The 22,300-nt window shown below is 48.4% G+C and overlaps 1 protein-coding gene across 1 annotated transcript in view; it reads right to left on the bottom strand.

Annotated features, from left to right (window-relative positions):
* Positions 1 to 597: 597 nt before the first annotated feature.
* Positions 598 to 22,300, bottom strand: part of rnd2 (Rho family GTPase 2) — a 56,432-nt gene continuing 34,729 nt past the window's right edge. Inside the window, exons 3-5 of the mRNA XM_084328166.1 lie at positions 11,336 to 11,445; positions 5,572 to 5,706; positions 598 to 1,870 (exon numbers count right to left, since the gene is read on the bottom strand). Of these exons, the coding sequence (XP_084184292.1) occupies positions 1,601 to 1,870; positions 5,572 to 5,706; positions 11,336 to 11,445 (515 nt within the window). The 3' untranslated portion in view covers positions 598 to 1,600. The remainder of the gene's footprint in view (positions 1,871 to 5,571; positions 5,707 to 11,335; positions 11,446 to 22,300) is intronic.

The raw sequence follows: 22,300 nt of genomic DNA, 5'->3' as shown, positions 1-22,300 counted from the left end.
GGGGTATGTCTGGGAGTGTTGTTTTGGATTTCATGATAATGCAGGGCTTGGGTTTTTTGTTCTTGATTTATTGTGATGTTTCTTCTTGACTTGTTTAAAGAAGACTTGTCCAGCCCATGGGGACATTAACGTGTGATTGCGGGCTTTACAAATAAATTGTATTTGATTTGATTTAGACCAACAGCATGACTCTCTTCTTAACATTAGCAAGCAGGAACACTGCGTGTGTTGTGCTGTTGCTCCATCGCTCCAGAAGTGGTTTTCACTAATTGAGATGACTGCAGATTAACTTGTAAGACTAACTCACTCAAAAGGCAACAGTGGTACTTGAATTCTGAGTAGGCAGGGGGAAGCAGGGTGGCCACCGGGATACGGTAACCTTGGTAACAGCCAACTGATGCTCATAGCCGCACCGTTAGCAGGGCGCGCCACACTCCGCACTGATGAACACACGGACACGGAGCGAATAGAAAGACTTGACCAGTTTGGCGTTCCGTTCCATCTGAGCTATTAATCACGTAATTATGTGAATGACAGTGATGCCACTTCAGAAGAAAAATAAAAGCAATAAATCATCAGACAGGAATTCTCTTCTCCCTATAGTCAACCTGTTGCTTTATTTTAGACTCAGTAAGAGAAAATACAGCAAAATAGCCCTAACATTTTACCGCTATATTTTCCACAAAGTAACATCTTAAAATAGCGACAACAGCAGTAACTTCAAATAATCATGTTTAGAGATGAGAACAATAGTTTAAAGTAAAAGAAAGGAAAAAAAGAGAAAAAAGAATTTAGATATGTTGTGACCTTTTTTTTCAAATGCACTTGCGGTTGTAATAATCCACACATATTCACAATAACAATTTCAACCCTTCCACAAAAAAAAGCTATTTCAGACACTTGGCTTTTTCTGTTCTGTTCACCTGTCCCAAAATAAACCTAAATATTGGGATCCCTTTTTAGCATCATCTATACATACTGTTTTTTCCTCTCAAACGTGGCAACAGGAAGCAACTTCACAGAGTACAGCTAGGCAACAGTAACCATGTCCACAATTGTCTCTTCGGAACAATACGCTTCGCCCTCCGTCGTCCTCATTGGACGTGGTGGTCCTCCTCTTCTGGCTCTAGCGCCATCTGTCCTCCTCCTGTCCACTGTGCCGTCCTCTGGTTTCGGAGAGTGTTCCGGAAGCCAATTCCACTTGAATACTTCCACTTTATTTTTTTTACTGCACTTCCTCCGTCAGGGTTTCTTCACATCCCACTAGGGTTAGTCCACTTTGTCACCGTTTCAAAAACAACACCAATATGTAAACAGCTCCGAAATGTTGCGCGCACACGTGCACACACACACACACACACACACAAATCCAAAGCATTTATTTCCACAATGTGTTTTCTTTTTTTTCTTTTCTTCTTTTCTTTTTTTCCTTGTTCCTCAGCAGTGCAAAAAAATGAGAATAAGAGGATAATTTTTTGTGTCCAAAAAAAAAAAAGATTAAAAGAACAACGAAAACAATAAATAGAGTTCCTCTGTCATATAGTATTTCTGTGTTTCTCTCTCTCTATATATATATATAGATATCTATTTCAATGGGTCTCTACATGAGCACGCAGCTCTTGGCACGGTCCTTCCTCATGGCCGGGGCAGGGTCCATGTGTTCAGTCCGGCCGGGCAGGGCGGGGAGGGGCAGCTGGGACACCCTCTTCAGGCCCCGGCGGGAGCTGCTGCGCTTCAGCTGGGGCTTGTGCGGCCGTCGCACCGACGCCAGCGTGGTGATGTGGAACACGTCCCGAACACTATTCTCCGACACCTTGGAGGTGCACTCCACGTAGGCCACAGCTCCCATCTGTCGGGCTATCGTACTGCCCTGAAACGCATAGAAGAGAAGGGATCGTGAAATTGCGTTAATCGTAATCCTCGCCAATCACAATTAATGCTGCGTTTACGACAGTAGGCAAATGGCGACAACTGCGCAAGTAGTGAGTCCGAAAAATCGACTTCGCCGTCTACCTCCTGTCCTGCCAAAGGTATTGTATTGTATTATATTGTACAAAATAGCTAGTAATATACTAATATACTAAGTATGTACCTGTGCCATGTACTTTTGTATCAACAATACCTTATTTAATTTTATACCTTTTATATATTGTATTCAGTTTAATCATCTGTACATTGTATATTTCTGTTGCACTTTACTGTTACATTTGCACTCTGGTTGGATGCCAAACTTCTTTTTGTTGTACTGTACTTATGACAATACATTTTAATTTAATCTAATCTAATCGTATGCGGGACAGGAAATACACTTTAGAGGATCAGTTTCACTGCTACTTGTAAGGCAGAGCATCATCATCATCATCATCATCATCATCATCATCATCATCATCATCATCATCATCATCATCATCATCATGTTATTTATTCTGTAACATCATCATCTCTGCTCTCTGTTCCTGTTGTCTCCGATATGGAAAACAGCTGTGCTTCCCTTGAAGCCAGCGACCTTGACAGAACAAGGTCAGACCAGTACCTTCGACTGCGCCACGGTGTTGTTTTGTTTATCTCCTATCCTCTGGCTTTTAGTGGTGCTGTCACACAGGAGTTCACTCCACATCGAGTTGCCGTGTGTGAGCACTTTACAAAGAAAAACAAACTTGCACAATAGGCACTCTGTCGTCCTTCGTCCTAAACCCATCATGACATCGCTGCCGTACAAAATCCTCATGTCTCCGTAAAAGCCAACTCCGTAAAAGCCAAGAAATATGACCACATTTTCACATTGATAACCGTGTATCTTTTGGAAATATTAAAATGTTATAACCCTTTCAGGTGTATATGATCTCACAAGTGAGATAACAATTGATCATTCTGACTATGATGTCACAATGTCACGACTGGCCGCTGAAAGCTGTACAGTTTTATAACTGACTATTTCAAATCCATGCCCTCTTTTCTTGATCCTCCAATCACAACTGTTGCTTCCCTCGGAAAAAACCTTCCCTTTATCCTCCATTGTCCTAGGCAAGCAACGGTTGTGATTGGAGGATCAAGAAAAGGGTTTGAGATAGGTCAACTGTAAGACAGAATTCTGAGAGAGAAAGCATTCCACAACACTTACACCTGAAAGGGGTTACAATGGGCCTCATATACCATCAAGACATGATTAAACACCCATAAAAAGGAACCAATAAAAGACCACAAAAACCTTCAAATCATACAAAAACATCATAAACACATTAAACTGGCGTTCCAAGGCCCCCCCCCCCCCCCCCCCCCCCCCCCCGACATACAGATAAGCAGTATATCACGTTACCACAGTGTAAAACCCTGAGAGAGAAACCAGGCAGACCGGAGACTGAGATGTTGATCTAAACATGTCTGGAGACAAATGAAGCTACTCCAAGGCAAGGCATGAATAATGCAGAGGCCCCCTCGCCTCCTCCGTCTGGCATGGACCCACTCTCTCCGGCGGTGGGAGTGGAGTGGGAGCAGGGCGCGTCCCTCAGGGGCCGCTGGCGGAAGAAGCGGTGACATTGTCTTAACGTAGCGATTTGGAGAGAGTTTAAGATCAAAATACGAGAGGCATATTTAATTTAAAGAAAGATCTCCCCTCCTCTCTCTGCTCTCTCGGGGAAAAGCTTACGTTCTCGTGTCGCCGTTTGAACCCAGATCCTAAGAGGAACAACGAGCTGTAATGCGATGACGAATTAACCTCTCCTGGGGGGGGGGCGCACTGCACTTCAACACACACACAGTGCCTTTCATACCCATGGGGTCGAGTTTGATTGTATCAGGGAGGCGCACGGAAGCCACGGATAAGAAGTCTTCATTAGGTGGAACGGCAGATTTTAGAGTCACGCTGGGCTGGGTGGTGGGCGGGCTGGGTGTGGGCTGGGTGTGGGCTGGGTGTGTGTGTGTGTGGGGGGGGGGATAACAAGTGGTCACAGTAACAAGCAGAAAAGCTTTATCACATCTCTGTCAGATTAAGTGCGGAAATGTCTGGGGTCACCCTCGCCCGTGACTCCTTAGCTCCGCTGGAATTCAACTTAAGATGGACGGCGGGATAACACGAGAGCCGCTGGATTAGAACGCCCCAAAAGTTTATGGCCGCGGCGGCGTGGCATGTGCCGCGTGACACAGTTTTTCTGGCCTGTGTGTCAGAGGGACCAAGCAGTGGCCCCGGCTCAGACGAAAATAGAGTCCGACAACAAGGAAAACAATGGCTGCGACAAAAGGACCGCGGCTGTTTTACATGAGCGGCCACGGTTTGCCACTCTGTCTTTTGTTTACGTGGCTTATTTACATGAGCTGTCTTTTCTTCGCTTGGTGATTTTTCTGGAGGCTACGCTCTCTTTGCCCCGTAAGCAAGCTCTCAGACGGCCTCGGAGGAGGGAAAAAAGGCTTCTTTGTTCTGGGGGCTTTTGTGTGTGTGGGGGGGGGGGGGAATAATCCCCTCCACTTTGTGTATGTCTGACACGGGAGCAACACATCATAAACATGCAAGAAGCTGGTTAAAATTTACAGATTTACAGACCAGTGAGTGTAGCACCCCCTCCCTCTTCTCTCTCTCTCTCTCTCTCTCTCTCTCTCTCTCTCTCTCTCTCTCTCTCTCTCTCTCTCTCTCTCTCTCTCTCTCTCTCATGAAAAAAAATAAAAATAAGCTCACATCGTTTATCAAAGTCAATTTTTCCAGTCATCCCGCGTTTTGAAAATCCCTAAATCTGCATGAATATTTCATTTCAGGGGGCAGGAAAATAAAAACTGTCCCTAGACATAAACTCCACCAGCAACACCCCCCCCCCCCCCCCCCCCCCCCCCTCATCCACCAGCCCTCACTATAAGCAACCTTTACATCGCTGTCAGCAAATTACAGTCAAAATGCCAACCCCAGCAACATGTCCAGGGAGGCTTCACGCTCCTGCTCTACAACCAGGCTGATTGTGTTGAGAGTTTCCTTTCACACTCCCCTCCCGAGGGAGTTTGCCAGGGAGGCGATAGCAACACTGATCCGAGATGGAAAACTACACATTATTATTTCTCCTCATTGTTTTTCCTACCTTTTCCCTCCCCGCTACCTTCTCCCTTTCATCCCTCCACCCCCTTTTCCCGCCACAAAATATGCCCTTCTTAGCGAATCATTTGACCTTGCGTTGATGCACCACCACACTACAAAGGATTAATGCTTTCACTACCACACTACAAAGGGTTAAGATGTGTGTTTTCTTAAAAGGAGTGAAACGTTCTGCCGACGGGGGGGGGTTTGAGGGGATTTCACTCGTGTTCCAATGCAACCCGACTTTTCAGAAGAAAGCGATAGGAACCTTGTATTTTAAGGAGGACGTTCCTTGGTTTCAAGATGTTTCTTGTTTAGAGAAAATATGTGAAACAAGCTTATTTGAATTGTAAGTGAATTTATTTTGCCCGGTTGGCAAAATAATTTCACTTAAGAAAATAAGCTGCGGAGACTCAATCAATACAACATGAAATTATTAGCTGAGATACAGATTTATTTTGCAGTGTTCTTGTTATTTATTCCCCCATCCTCCTCCTCCTCCTCCTCCTGCTCACCTGTTCATGAGTAACAGGGATGAGACGCTGCTTGGATAACTCCCTCAGAGTACTGACGTCTGTCCTCATGTCCAACTTACAGCCCACCAGGACCACCTTGGCGTTGGGACAAAACTCCTGCGTCTCTCCCTGCCACTGTGGATAAATACACAGACAGACAGACAGTCAGACAGACAGCTTCTATCCCCAGGCCATCAGGATGCTCAATGACCCTATGCAACAATAACCCATCCATCTACATTCACTGCACACACATCCACATGCTCACACTCACTTTAAACACTCACCTTTTTTTTTTTATAATCTTTTCCCCCCCTCCTTTTTTCCGATTTTCTCCCATCCCACTGTTAGTCGTTATGCCAATTCCCAACCCCCTTCCTGGTTGTTGCGCACTCCCCCCTACTGTTGGTCCGGGAGGCCGGAGACTGTCACATGCTTTCCTCCGACGCATGTGCAGCCAGCCGGCAGCCAGCCTGGCAGCGCAGATTCTCACCGGGAGAGTGTAACGTGTGGAAGGTCACACTACCTCTCTCCAGATCCTACCCTCGCTGTGCAGGCGCCCCGACCGAACTGTAGGGGTCGCTGTCCACAACGCCCAGGACCCACTCATCAGCTTTCCCACCCCTAACACTGCCAATTGTGTTAGTATGAACGACCAGCCAAGCTGATAGCAACGCCGAGAGCTGGATTCTTGCCCACTACACCACCTAGCCGCCCAAACACTCACCTTTAACATTCACTTTACACACTTTAAACTCTTTTAACACTACACCATATTGTATATATTTATTACTAAAAGATTTGCACTACATCTCTACCTCTTTTTTGCATTGTTTCCATTTTTTACTTTAGTTTGTATATTGTATATTTTGTATAGTGTTTGGCCTTTATTCTTTTTACCTTTTTTTACTGTATGAACAATCTCAGGAGGCTCATACAGAACCAAGCATTTCACTGTAATGTACCTTATATGTGACAAATTAAAAAAAACTTGAAAACTTGAAACAGACAGTGAGGCAGGCAGACAGACAGACAGACAGACAGACAGACAGACAGACAGACAGACAGACAGACAGACAGACAGACAGACAGACAGACAGACAGACAGACAGACAGACAGACAGACAGACAGACAGACAGACAGACAGACAGACAGACAGACAGACAGACAGACAGACAGACAGACAGACAGACAGACAGACAGACAGACAGACAGACAGACAGACAGACAGACAGACAGACAGACAGACAGACAGACAGACAGACAGACAGACAGACAGACAGACAGACAGACAGACAGACAGACAGACAGACAGACAGACAGACAGACAGACAGACAGACAGACAGACAGACAGACAGACAGACAGACAGACAGACAGACAGACAGACAGACAGACAGACAGACAGACAGACAGACAGACAGACAGACAGACAGACAGACAGACAGACAGACAGACAGACAGACAGACAGACAGACAGACAGACAGACAGACAGACAGACAGACAGACAGACAGACAGACAGACAGACAGACAGACAGACAGACAGACAGACAGACAGACAGACAGACAGACAGACAGACAGACAGACAGACAGACAGACAGACAGACAGACAGACAGACAGACAGACAGACAGACAGACAGACAGACAGACAGACAGACAGACAGACAGACAGACAGACAGACAGACAGACAGACAGACAGACAGACAGACAGACAGACAGACAGACAGACAGACAGACAGACAGACAGACAGACAGACAGACAGACAGACAGACAGACAGACAGACAGACAGACAGACAGACAGACAGACAGACAGACAGACAGACAGACAGACAGACAGACAGACAGACAGACAGACAGACAGACAGACAGACAGACAGACAGACAGACAGACAGACAGACAGACAGACAGACAGACAGACAGACAGACAGACAGACAGACAGACAGACAGACAGACAGACAGACAGACAGACAGACAGACAGACAGACAGACAGACAGACAGACAGACAGACAGACAGACAGACAGACAGACAGACAGACAGACAGACAGACAGACAGACAGACAGACAGACAGACAGACAGACAGACAGACAGACAGACAGACAGACAGACAGACAGACAGACAGACAGACAGACAGACAGACAGACAGACAGACAGACAGACAGACATTAGTGATTACCCACCAGTGGTTGTGCTAAATACTGTAGTCAGTGTCAACAGCCGGGTTGATTCTATTGATTAGGGAAATTAGCTATAGAGAGGGAAGACCTTTACACTTCCCGGCCGTGAATATGTTGACCTCTGACCCCCATACAGGCTGGTGAGTAGCCTGGAATCCAATAACCAAGGGAAGCTATTGTGGTCTTTGTTTAATTTAAATCTCTTCATAAAAGGGTTGTTAGTTGGTCTACAGTTAGTGAAATTGTCCTGTAAATGCAACCTGACTTTGGAACTGAATGAGTGGACATGGTTCAGGCCTACATGTCTGACGAGAAAAAATAGTACAAGTTATAAAAATCGATGTTGCTTTTATATGTGTATTTCATTAACAATAACTTAGCGTACTGTGTTACATAACAATGTGATCATTAAAATGGTATTGCATGAACTTAAGAAGAATCTAATATAAATTAACTTTAACTTTAAGGTGTTGTAGTTTGTCTCAGGTAACTGAAGTTTCTGATTTGTTTAAATTCTTTTATCACACAGCCTCAGTCAACAAATCTATTCCAGATTCTGTGCTGAAAAGGTTGAGCCGCCCTGTTCAAGAATCCCTTTTCAAATGTCACTGCTGAAAATCAGCTGATACAACAGGCCATCTTTCCCTGCGACAGAAAACGGCCAACAGCACACAGCAACTCTGAAAGGGTTCACATATTCCAGATGCCATGTGCAGAATGCAGGAGTGTGTGTGCGTTCAGCCGTCAAGCTGAGAACACCCACAGGCACATCCAGCCCGTCCCTATTCTCTCAATACCGTCCAATCAAAAGCTTCGATTTGTTTAACCCTTTCCCCTCCGAGACCCTCCCCAGCTGTCGTCCGGTGACCTTGGTGACACGCCCAGCCTCTGGAGGTCGAGGGTCTAATTTGGGATGGTGATTTGGCAACAGGTTTTTCCGTGTGCCCCGGGCTCCAGAGATTACCAGGGCGACAGCTAGGGGTCAGGGGTCACGGCAGCCCACTGCCAGGGGATTCATGGGAAAACCAAAAGCCTGACGGCAGGTCTCCTTCCCTCTGTCGACAGGGCTGAGGCTTGTGAGAGACTCGTGGGTAAGAAAGGGAGAAAAAGAAAAGGTGTCCAGGGTTAGATCTACAAAGTCTGTCGGAGCGTTTTAGCGGCTCTCCTCAGACCACTAAACACGTCAACAGGCCGGCCGTGGGAATGTCCTGAGCTCACAAACACAGGAGCAGTTCAAAGGGAAGCGCCACACATGGCCTCAAGATGATAGACCACTCTGGGCCACAGGCATGTTTTATGTGACGCACACGTACACACAAACAAACCTATTAAGAGGGGTGTCTCCACACACACACACACACACACACACACACACACAGAACACAATCCGTGTGACATTCACATTTGACGAACACACACATTCATATTTGACATACACACACACACACACACACACTGCCAAATGCAGTAAGAGCCTACCACCCCACCCACATCGTACCACACTTTGGCTCCGACCCCCACTACCAACAGCACACCATCACACCCAAGTGTCACCATAGGAAATGTTAACCGCTGGCATCTGGGAACTCCTATATTCCATATGAAACTCAGCATTTTGAAGGGGGTGAAGGCTCACAGAAACGAGAGGTCTCTCAGACAGCAGCTCAGCGACAGCTGCTCTTTGATTTGGGCTGGTGGTGAGGCTAATTTGGCATATCTGATGTCCCTCCTGGGCTCCTCAAGGCCCGGCTCCCCTTCTGAGCTTCTCCTCTCATTCTTCTGCCGTGACCTTCCACTCCCTAGAGGGTCACGGGGTCAAGAGTCCACAGAGGTTTTGATGGGATAAAGGAATGGAGAGGGGGGGGGGGGGCTCGAACTCCTATGGTGATTAATTCTATTGTTGATGCATTAGAATTTGCGCTGCTAAGATTTGCACTGCCACAGAGGTCTGAATGACTACAACAATGCTCACGAGGAATAATTGGATTTCTGTGAGTTAGCTTTCCCAGTGGTAAAGCAAACTGCTGCTTTCGGGTGAGAACCTCCTCCTTTCTCCAACCATTCTCCATGAGGGTGAACTTTTCGGGAATTGAGAAAAACAACCTAATTTTCAGATTGACAGATTGATCAGACCTGTATTTATGAAGTTCTAAGTTGGGTTTTGAGTTGGTTTCAAGAGAAAACGAGAACCATGTAAATATTCAATTTAAGTAAAAACCAAAATTCGAGATTTTCACCGGACAGCAGCGAAATGTATTTTTTTCCTTTTTTTGTGTTTTATCTTTTCTCCCATCCCCCAATTACCCCCTGGTTATTGCACTGCCCTACCGACAGCTAGGAGTTTCATTGGGAGAGTGTAACATGCGTGGAGGTTCGCACTATCCCTCCCTGGTGCCCCGATCGACCAGTAGGAGTCGCTATTGCAACGACCCCAGGACCGATACCCCACCGGCTTCCCACCCACGAACACTGCCAATTTTGTTTGTAGGGACGACTAACCGAGTCAGAGGTATCGCTGCTGGGAATTGAACCCGCGTCTCTGCGGTGGCAGGCGACTAGGCGAGTGCTTAGACCTCTAACACTACCCAGCCGCCCAGCAGAGACGTGTTTAAAGGTGATGGAAAGAGTTCAAGTGAGGAAACTCCCTTGGGGTGGAATGGTTTGCCTACAATGCATTAGCTGAAGGCATGAAGAACACATATTATTTATCAGTTATTTGTTCATTATAGGTGGCTCTTATAAGGGGGTGTGTCTGAAGCTGTCTGTTATTGTAGTTTGCAATAAATAACTACATTAAGGATTTGATCATGGATTTTCCCTGTTGAAATCTAAATGCAAAGTTTGTTTTGTGTAGATTTGTTGCTGGATCTCTCCCTGGACCATAGAGTTAAATGCATTGATACTAGCGGTGCGCAATTATCACACACCGTTTAATGCATCTATCTCTATCGTAGACAAAACTAAATGTGTAATGCGCCCCAAACAGCAGACTTAAACGATGCTGGAGAATACAGTATTATGCGATATAGCTTGTTTTATCCATTTAATGTTACCAGTAGCCTAATAGCCATTTCCGAGACACACTGACTAATGCAGCTGCACTCAGAACCTCCCTGGACACACTAAAAGGTCTCGCTCGGTTTTGGATTTAAATGCAGTGGGCATAAATTACTAATGTTAACTGAACTTAGTATTCCTTATTCTTAGTGTTGTATGACAGTACATGTAAAGAGTCAAAGGCCAGTTACAGTTAGGCCTACACACCCCAGGAGTGATGCATTAGGCTACAGCAAAGGGTTCCACAGTACTAAAGTAAACCCAACGGTGCCCCGAACACACACACACATACATACATAAAAAAGAAACAAACACACACACATACAAAAACACACACATACAAACAGAGAGAGAGAGAGAGAGAGAGAGAGAGGAGAGAGAGAGAGAGAGAGAGAGAGAGAGAGAGAGAGAGAGAGAGAGAGAGAGAGAGAGAGAGAGAGAGAGAGAGAGAGAGAGAGAGAGAGAGAGAGAGAGAGGAGAGAGAGAGAGAGAGAGAGGGTGGGGGGGGAAGCACACTGACCTTCTTCATCACACTGTCCAGAGTCTCTGGGCGGCTGATGTCAAAACAGATGAGGACGGCGTCTGAGTCAGGATAGGCCAGCGGCCGCACGTTGTCATAGTAGGACGACCCTGTAGACACACACAAGGACACGCAGTATTTAAGGTCACATTCTCCTCTAAGAAGTCCTTCAGGGTGAACCTGGACATTACCCCTCCTTCATATAGTCTCTGTTCTGCCAATTAAAACATGCACACACGCCCCTGGAGGATGATCAAAAGGTTAATATACAGATACACAATTAAGAACAGGCCTGGGACGTTGTGTCAGCTTGATTGTGCATGCTACTGCATTCTGCTGATGCAAACGTGTGTTGATCTGAACAGCTGTGTGCTATCTAAGGTCCCCGTGGGCTCCTGACACGCACACAGCCGAGGCCCCTCTTTATCGCAGGGCTTCAGGAGGAGCGGAGAGAGGTTACCCAGGGGGGGACGAGGACCTACGCCATGAGGATTATAGACCCTGTTTCCACCTGGCATCGAGATCCAATCACGAGTGGACACAGCATGTCGGTTCACACCTGACGCTAGCGTGTGTCTCCGCATGAGTGACCACTTGTGATGGGATCTCACCTCCCCGCTCGATATGCAAATAAACACTTGAGGCCTACCCCTACGTCACTGAAGGCACATGCTGATTAGATAATATCATGGAGCACATGCAGTGTTTCCATTACGATTTCCAATGTCATTGTGAAAGCTCTTCATTTAGAGAGACTACGCAGCTTTGCCTCCCGACAGTGAGGATGGAAAGGCATCGCTAAATAACACAGTGGCCAGTTACGATTTTCATTTGCACTGCTGGTCTTGATTCTCTCTCTCTCTCTCTCTCTCTCTCTCTCTCTCTCTCTCTCTCTCTCTCTCTCTCTCTCTCTCTCTCTCTCTCTCTCTCTCTATCTCTCTCTCTCTCTCTCTGAGGACCAGAGGACTTGTGCACACAATCCTTTATCATCTCAAATGACAGCGGCACAAAGGCCAAACTAAAGGTTAAACCACTTTATTCTTCTCTTCCCTCCGTGGCCGTCTCCCTCTCTCTATCTCGTTGGAAATAGTCTTTTTTTCAAGCCGTCGTTTTTTTCTCTTTGTTCCTTTAATTATATTCTATTCATATACGCCGACGCGCCCCTCTCCTCGCTTTCCACTCTGCACCTCGATCACACCAGAAGGTGGAGCGGCACCGCTGGGTAGAATCACAAGCCTCACCTCTGTCGTTCCTCTACTTCTCTCATTAGGAGGCTTGTAAAAAATTATATCTGGGCTCTGCTTCCTCCTTCCTCCCCTCACCGTTGGTTTGGAAGCCGACCTCCTGCAATTGGGATGTGAAGAAACACCCTATGGCTGCTTCATCCATTCAACGACATGACAATCACAGAGATGGACGGCGTATAACTCGCTTTCTCAACCTTGACTCGTTGATCGGGTTGCCGCGGTGATGTGAAATCTCCCATGACTAATAAACTCACGACAACTCCGGTATTACAAAACACAGAACATTTTACAAAATAACGCTCAATATCTGTAGAGCGCTTTCTTTGATCTTGTTAACGTTGTGTAGCTACATTGGTCCACTGTGTCTGTCCATCTACATTATGTTTTTAATTAATTTTCAATTACTAGTATCCATTTGTTGGACAGACCGAGTTGACGTTATGTTCTAATTTAAAAATAAACAAATGGACAGTAATACCTTCCATCAATTTTCTATCCATTCATTGATGGATCAATGTACCTGCAACCCTATTTAGTGCATCGCGCAAACATACTGTTGCTGGTCTGGACTGGTCCTCAGCTCCTCTCCAGTTGAGCTGCTGCAGGGTTTATGTCGTGCTGTCTCTAGAGCCTCCCTTCTCTCCTTCACGCAAAATAAAATCTACTCTAAATGAAAGTGAAACTTAAGCTACTCTGTACTGCGATCTATGAAATAAAGCTGCTGTCCGCACACGACGCGTTCAGTTTATAATGTTGTCTGACTAATTATTAATAACACACTTAGTATTTTACAAATGAGAGTTTGAATGTTGTACTCGGCGGATACCTGAACACAGAGTAACACCAGTATCACAGACTACCGTGGCAAGCCTACTCATCGCCATGCTATTTCAGATACTTGATGACTATTATGGGTTATAATATCATATATAGATATTAGCTCCTATCGTGCTCAGGACCAGCCCTGACACAAGGGCCTCGCAGCCTGTTAAAGTGCTGCATGACTTTGTCTGGCAGGGAGAATGGGAGTCTGCACAATGGCTGCACCGCCTGTGTTTCAGCCCTGCTATATTCTCTTTGTTAATAATGGAATGATACCCGTCACAATAGCTGCACGCGGCCCACAGCCCTCGTCATTCAGCTGTCCCACCATGACCCCCCCCCCTTCCCGCTGAGAACAATGCAACAGGCACCCTGTCACAGAGCGGGTCACAGGCTGCATAGATTGGCTGTCTGTTGTTTACTTCATTGAGCGAGAGGGTTTGTCAGTGGAATTAATCTCTTCAGAAATGACTCCAAGAGGGTTCACAATATTGTTCGTGAAAATCCATTTTCCTCTTTTTTCTCGACCTAAAAAAAATAGGCAGGTCGCCCAGAAAGTAGAACTGAAAGAGGAAGAGTGGTCCCAACACACTCTGTCGGATGACATCATCACCCCCCCCCCCCCCCCCCCCCCCCCCAAGTATCTTAATGTAGTCACAAGATTACTGGTGTTTAGGACTGCTAGCAGGGCTAATATACACACACGCACACACACGTCCATGCCCGCTCACACATGCACACACACATGCACACACACATACACACACACATACACACACACGCATGCACAGAGTCCCCCAACCAGCCCAATCGCAAGGATGCCAAGTCCACCAGTCAGCAGTGTGCCTTGTACAACGGAAAGCCCTGATTGGTAGTGGTCACACATGAGATGCTGGAGCCGCTGAAGGTGGTCTTTAGTATGTATCACAGTGTAGCAGCCTGGACCGAGGAGAGAGGTGAGAGCAGAGGGGAGGAGGGAGAGATCCAAGGAGGAGCAGAGAGCTCAGGAAGAGGGGGCATAGTGAAGGAGGGAGAGAGCTGAGGTGGAAGAGGAGGAGGAGAGAGCTGAGGAAGAGGGGGCATAGTGAAGGAGGGAGAGAGCTGAGGTGGAAGAGGAGGAGGAGAGAGCTGAAGAAGAGGGGGCATAGTGAAGGAGGGAGAGAGCTGAGGTGGAGGAGGAGGAGGAGAGAGCTGAGGAAGAGGGGGCATAGTGTAGGAGGGAGAGAGCTGAGGAGGAGGAGGAGGAGGAGGAGGAGAGAGCTGAAGAAGAGGGCCGGGGCATAGTGTAGGAGAGAGACAGCTGAGGAGGAGAGAGCGTGGGAAGGAGCAAGAGAGGGGAAGAAGGGCAGAAGAGATGTAATGACTGTCACTATGGAGAAAGAGGGCAAAATGATAAGAGGAGTGAGAGAAGAGAGAGAAAAACCAAGAGAGAGAGAGAGAGAGAGAGAGAGAGAGAGAGAGAGAGAGAGTGGGATATTGACTGGTTAAGAGATGCTAAGAGGAAGGAAAGTTGAGACAATAGCGCTGGTTTTGACTTCAACTTCCAGTAATTAGGGGGCGAAGCTCGACCTCTGAGATCAATTTGTCAATCCCACGGATCAGAGTGATTGACAGGGCAGCGATTCAGAACCCCTCCGCTCTGAGCGACAGCACGGAGGAGCCGCCTCAGCACTTCTGCAAAGTCTGGGAAAAGTCCTCAGAGAGAAGGAGAGAGGAGGAAAAGTGCTGTGTGTAAAACAAGCCGAGCACGCACAAATAAAACCAATCACTGTAACCACCAGGAACAGGAACAGGAGGAGGAGGAGGAGGAGGAGGAGGAGGAGGAGGAGGAGGAGGAGGAGGAGGAGGAGGAGGAGAGGGGGTGGACATTTTAACACTCACACACTGCCAGAAATGTGCCGCTCTCTCCACCAGCTGGAAGACATGAGCGGAGATAAAAGAGGACGGAGGGGCGGAGGACTGGGGGACCGGGGGACCGGAGAGGGAGGGTTGCACGGGCAGCGGGTGTTTGGGTAGGTAATGAAAGCGCTGGACTTGGCACGACAGATCAAATAAAGAGGGGCAAGAGCTGTGTGGGCTTGGCTGCCGGTGTGGTTGGGCTGCGCCCGTGCACCGCGAGGTAGAACAAAAGGTCAATTGAATTCAAAGTCGGAGACAGAACTAGATGGATAGTGCGGGACGGGGAGAGATTGTGAAGGGAGGGGGAGGGGCCACAGCCTGGAGGGGCCCACTAAAAACTGTCACGCCTGGCACTCCCCAATCTGCCAAGGAGTGAGTCCCGGCCCACGTGCCAAGGACGGGGATAAAACATCACCTCACAAACTACACCCCCCCCCCCCCCCCACCCCCCCCCCCCCTAGCTTTAGCATTAGCCTGATTTAGCACCGGCTTCCTCCAACGGGGAGGGCGGATGGCTGTCTCTATATCCACTGGGTTAATTACAGTTACGGAGGAGGCAGGGTTCTCTACAGGAGTCTCTGTGGGTGGAGGTGACAGAGGTGGGAGGAAAGCTTTTCCTCAGTTAGTCCAGCTCCGTCAATGGCCACGGACATCCCACCGGGGCCGTAGAGACCGGTAGAGACTAAGCGGAGCACTGATATACACTGATGTACAGTAATAAGGCCTGAGGGGTCGTGGTACGACTTAATTTATGCTCCCTGGTTCTCCGGCACGTCAACCTCCACACACATGACGGCCTCCGCTAGTCTCTCTGGAACACTTAATGTACATGCTCAATTCAAATCACGCCATCGCTCATGTATGGGGAAGATTATTTCTTGTTCTTACAATGGAAAAGGCGCTATTTTAAATCAAATCACAGTACATTTACCTGCACCATCACAGTACATTTACCTGCACCATCACAGTACATTTAACTGGACCATCACAGTACATTTACACCTGCACCATCACAGTACATTTACACCTGCACCATCACAGTACATTTAACTAGAGCTGCCGCGATAACCGCATTACCGCGGTATCGCTGTTGCATCACGCTCACCGCAGAGTTAGGCTGAATACCGCGTCACCGCTGTTTTTTATCATAATAATAAAGTTGGCTTGCGGCTCTGCAGATATACCCTACTCGGTTCCAAGCGACCCTATTGGGTAGAAGTGGTACCAGAAAAGTCATGTGAAACATTGCAGACCACTGACTGGTCAGAAGAGAGACGCGTCACACTTTGTAGCCTCTGAACAAAAACAGAACGCCGGCGCCGCCATCTTTACTGCCTCGCTAAGGATGCATTTCATTCAGGATTTGTTTGCGTCTTTGCGACAGAACCAAGTGCAATAAACAAAAAAGAATGGATTCACTGTGTATTCTGCCTTATTTATTGATGAAACAAAACCGACATCAACCCAATTTACCACCGAGCGGAGAGTTTAGTGTCACAACAAGATCGCTGATGTGTTAAGTTTGTTGTTGTTATTAGCCTAATATACTACCGTCAGCCGATATACACGAGAGGTAACGTTAAACCCGGGTTTGCTTGGTAGAATACACAATGAGAGGTAACGTTAGCTTTGGCAGAATAGACGCAACGAGAGTCTGGTTAATGTTGTTATTGATTGATTGATTGATTGATTGAAACTGTGTTAAACTCTGGCTTGCTGCAAGCCCTCGGACATCTATGCCCACAGAGCTTTCAGTGTACACAAGCGAGCGGCCCCGCCTGCATCCCCACACGGAGACAAACGGAGTAGTACCTGGCTGCAGTGGAAAAGGAACGAAATACCAGGTGCCTAAAGCGGGTCGAGTCGAGTAGGTACTATGCAGTGGAAAAGCGCCATTAGACTAGAGGCAGGCTATAAGAGTAGACTACAAATAAAAATAAAAAATGCATTCAAACTTTTTTTTTTTTGTGCGCACTGTGCGGTAATAACCGCGGCGGTAGGAAATATTTCGCAAATTCGTGCGGTAAGGAAAATATCAATACCGCGGCAGCTCTACATTTAACTGGACCATAACAGTACATTTACCTGCACCATCACAGTACATTTACCTGCACCATCACAGTACATTTAACTGGACCATCACAGTACATTTACACCTGCACCATCACAGTACATTTACCTCGACCATAACAGTACATTTACAGTACATTTACCTGTATCATCACAGTGCATTTACCTGTATCATCATAGTACATTTACCTGTATCAGTACATTTACCTGTATCATCACAGTGCATTTACCTGTATCATCACAGTACATTTACCTGTATCAGTACATTTACCTGTATCATCACAGTGCATTTACAGAGCATTTACCTCGACCATAACAGTACATTTACCTGGACCATCACAGTACATTTAACTGGACCATCACAGTACATTTAACTGGACCATCACAGTACATTTAACTGGACCATCACAGTACATTTAACTGGACCATCACAGTACATTTAACTGGACCATCACAGTACATTTAACTGGACCATCATAGTACATTTACCTGTATCATCACAGTACATTTACCTGTATCATCACAGTACATTTACCTGTATCAGTACATTTACCTGTATCATCATAGTACATTTACCTGTATCATCACAGTACATTTACCTGTATCAGTACATTTACCTGTATCATCATAGTACATTTACCTGTATCATCACAGTGCATTTACAGAGCATTTACCTCGACCATAACAGTACATTTACCTGGACCATCACAGTACATTTACAGTACATGCATCCCTACCATAACAGTGCATTTACAGTACATTTACCTCTACCATAACAGTACATTTACAGTACATTTTCCCCTACCATAACAGTACATTTACAGTACATTTTCCCCTACCATAACAGTACATTTACAGTACATGTACCTCTACCATAACAGTACCTCTACCATAACAGTACATTTACCTCTACCATAACAGTACATTTACCTCTACCATAACAGTACATTTACCTCTACCATAACAGTACATTTACCACGCACACACACACACACACACACACACACACACACACACACACACACACACACACACACACACACACACACACACACACACACACACACACACACACACACACACACACACACACACACACACACACACACACACACACACACACACACACACACACACACACACACACACATATATATATGGCAGAGAGTTCAGTACAGCAAACAGCCTGATGAAGCCCTAGAGTCCTAGACACTGAGAAAGTGTCCCATGCAGACAGAAAACACCCATGTACAGACAAAGTATAGGAAAGAAATCCTTCCTAAACAATCCCAGAGAAGGAGATTGTATGGCGACAGTGTGTGATGGAGTTACAAACACAACACGTTGAACACCACACACACACACTGCCCCCTTTCTCTCCTTCTAACAGCCGCAGCTGTTTTCCTCTTGAAATCCACCTTCAAAGAGAAGCAGAACATTTCAAGTCGCGATGGTGGAGTATCGTAGCAACCTGAACGGATGCAAATGTCTTCTTTGTGTGTCCCTGAAAGGAGGTAAAGGGGGGGGGGGCACAGGGGAGCAGGGCAGTGAGCGATTGGGGAAAAGAGGAGAAGGAGAATGTGTCTGCGGCTGTGATGTATTGATGGTAAAGAGGTGACTAAATGAAGGGGGGGGGCTCCTACCTCTTAAGAGGCAGAGCAGACTTTTCATCACTGATGCCTGGCCTTTGAGAACAGGAGGAACTTGCGTTCTGAATGCGCACGGGTTCTATTCACTGGGCCCTCCACTCAATCAAACCTCTGAGTGTAGTTTTACACAGACAAACAGAAAGAGAACCACTGTGCTGCCTGAACAGGCACTTTTATAGAGGGCATGTTAGTGACCGACACCTGGCGTATATATAACATGTACCGGTAGGGAGGGTTGGGTGCCGTTTACATTTAAACCCATGCCAGTACCCGGCTGTACCTTTTATTGGTAACAGACCCAGACGCTCTGCATCTTCTGACTGCCTCAGACCCACTCCTATCCGAGCTCCTGGGGGGGGGGGGGTGTCATCAGAGAGAAGCAGGCTATTGTCCGCCATTGACTAAAAACACACCTCTTCAAACAAAATCTGAAATGTTCTATTCTTAATTAACCAACCTTCTCTTACTATCTTTTACTATTATGTACCTTACTACTATGCTATACTTATACCACTACCTATCATGCTAATATATAGTACTCTATACTACTATTCCCTCCTGCTGACTTGCTGTTCACAATTTGTAAGTCGCTTTGGATAAAAGCGTCAGCTAAATGACTAAATGTAAATGTACCAGGGCTCGACAGTGCGAGTGTTTCAGTCCCTATGCAAGACACTCGGGTGTAAGAATATACTGACAGCTAGCATTCGTCTTTTATATTAGAGGTGCCCAAACAAACGAGAATCCTAGATGCAAGTTCACAGAGCACCCTACCACAGTCATCCCCAGACACCCCTATTAAAGTAAACATTCACTTTAGCCATGAAGGGGAAGATGAGCACAAAAAGTGTGGATGAATGTCACTAAGTGAGCAGTGATTTAAGGTGAACATTTGGTGTTCAGTTGTCTCCTCCCTTAGGTAATAGATAAGCAAAATGCATTATCATCCACAGCAATATTAATTAATTAATTAATTAATTGAATAAGCCTCCTTTGTACTCTCCATCTCCATACCCTTGAGGACAGCAAGAGACAGACACTGTTGGTGGCCTGGTCCCCTGCCTGGCCCTCCGGGACAAAGAGGGACAGGCAGGGGACAGGGAGGGGATAGGGAGTGGACAGGGAGGGACAGGGAGGGACAGGGAGTGGACAGGCAGGGACAGGGATGGGACAGGGAGGGACAGGGAGGGGATAGGGAGGGACAGGGAGCGACAGGCAGGGACAGGGAGTGGACAGGCAGGGACAGGGAGGGGATAGGGAGGGGACAGGGAGGGACAGGCAGGGACAGGGAGTGGACAGGGAGTGGACAGGCAGGGACAGGCAGGGACAGGGAGTGGACAGGCAGGGACAGGGAGGGGACAGGGAGGGACAGGGAGGGGATAGGGAGGGACAGGGAGGGGATAGGGAGTGGGCAGGGAGGGACAGTGTTGGACAGGGAGGGACAGGGAGGGGATAGGGAGGGACAGGGAGGGGATAGGGAGTGGGCAGGGAGGGACAGTGTTGGACAGGGAGGGACAGGGAGGGGATAGGGAGTGGACAGGGAGGGACAGTGTTGGACAGACAGGGACAGGGAGGGACAGGGAGCGACAGGCAGGAACAGGGAGTGGACAGGGAGGGACAGGGGGGGGACAGGGAGGGACAGGGAGGGACAGGGAGGGGACAGGGGGGGACAGGGAGGGACAGGGAGGGGATAGGGAGGGACAGGGAGGGGACAGGGGGGGACAGGGAGGGACAGGGAGGGACAGGGGGGGGACAGGGAGGGACAGGGAGGGACAGGGAGGGACAGGGGGGGACAGGGGGGGACAGGGAGGGACAGGGAGGGACAGGGAGCGACAGGCAGGGACAGGGAGGGACAGGGAGCGACAGGGAGGGGATAGGGAGGGACAGGGAGGGGACAGGGAGGGACAGGGAGGGATAGGGAGGGACAGGGAGTGGACAGGGAGCGACAGGCAGGGACAGGGAGCAACAGGCAGGGACAGGGAGGGACAGGGAGCGACAGGGAGGGATATGGAGGGACGCCTGAATACTTTTGACAACACATGTTTGTTTCCGCGTCTCTGATTGGCCAGGTCATTTCTGGTCATGTGACATGTACGCCCAATCGTGGGACCGCAAGTGTCTACACTGGTTAAGCTTAGGTGCTCTTTCGAAGTTGGTTAAGGTTAGAGTTTGTCTTAGAGCGTGGCGATAGAACGCCAGGTCGTTTGCAGGCTGTTAGACCCGGAAATAGGCGCAGAACTTGCTGTCCCACGATTTGGCGCACATGTCACATGACCTGGCCAATAAGAGCGCAAAACTCACACGCGGAAACAAACATTTGTTGTCGAAAGTATTCACGTGGCAGGGACAGGCAGGGGACAGGCAGGGGACAGGGAGGGACAGGCAGGGGACAGGGAGGGGACAGGCAGGGGACAGGGAGGGACAGGCAGGGACAGGCAGGGACAGGCAGGGGACAGGGAGGGACAGGGACGGACAGGGAGGGACAGGCAGGGGACAGGGAGGGACAGGCAGGGGACAGGGAGGGACAGGCAGGGGACAGGGAGGGACAGGCAGGGGACAGGCAGGGGACAGGGAGGGACAGGCAGGGGACAGGCAGGGGACAGGCAGGGGACAGGGAGTGGACAGGCAGGGACAGGGAGGGGACAGGGAGGGACAGGGAGGGGATAGGGAGTGGACAGGGAGGGACAGGGAGGGACAGGGACGGACAGGGAGGGACAGGCAGGGGACAGGGACGGACAGGGAGGGACAGGCAGGGGACAGGGAGGGACAGGCAGGGGACAGGGAGGGACAGGCAGGGGACAGGCAGGGGACAGGGAGGGACAGGCAGGGGACAGGGAGGGACAGGCAGGGGACAGGCAGGGGACAGGGAGTGGACAGGCAGGGACAGGGAGGGGACAGGGAGGGACAGGGAGGGGATAGGGAGTGGACAGGGAGGGACAGGGAGCAACAGGCAGGGACAGGGAGTGGACAGGGAGGGACAGGGAGCGACAGGCAGGGACAGGGAGTGGACAGGCAGGGACAGGGAGGGGACAGGGAGGGACAGGCAGGGACAGGGAGGGGATAGGGAGTGGACAGGGAGCGACAGGCAGGGGACAGGGGGGGACAGGGAGGGACAGGGAGGGACAGGGAGGGACAGGGGGGGACAGGGAGGGACAGGCAGGGACAGGGAGGGGATAGGGAGGGACAGGGAGGGACAGGCAGGGACAGGGGGGGACAGGGAGGGACAGGCAGGGACAGGGAGGGACAGGCAGGGGATAGGGGGGGACAGGGAGGGACAG

This window comes from Notolepis coatsorum, assembly GCF_963971535.1.
Source record: "Notolepis coatsorum genome assembly, chromosome: 14".
In the NCBI taxonomy this organism is placed as follows: Eukaryota; Metazoa; Chordata; class Actinopteri; order Aulopiformes; family Paralepididae; genus Notolepis; species Notolepis coatsorum.
The sequence above is the reverse complement of the archived record's forward strand: the minus strand, read 5'-3'. Positions and strand labels throughout refer to the sequence as shown.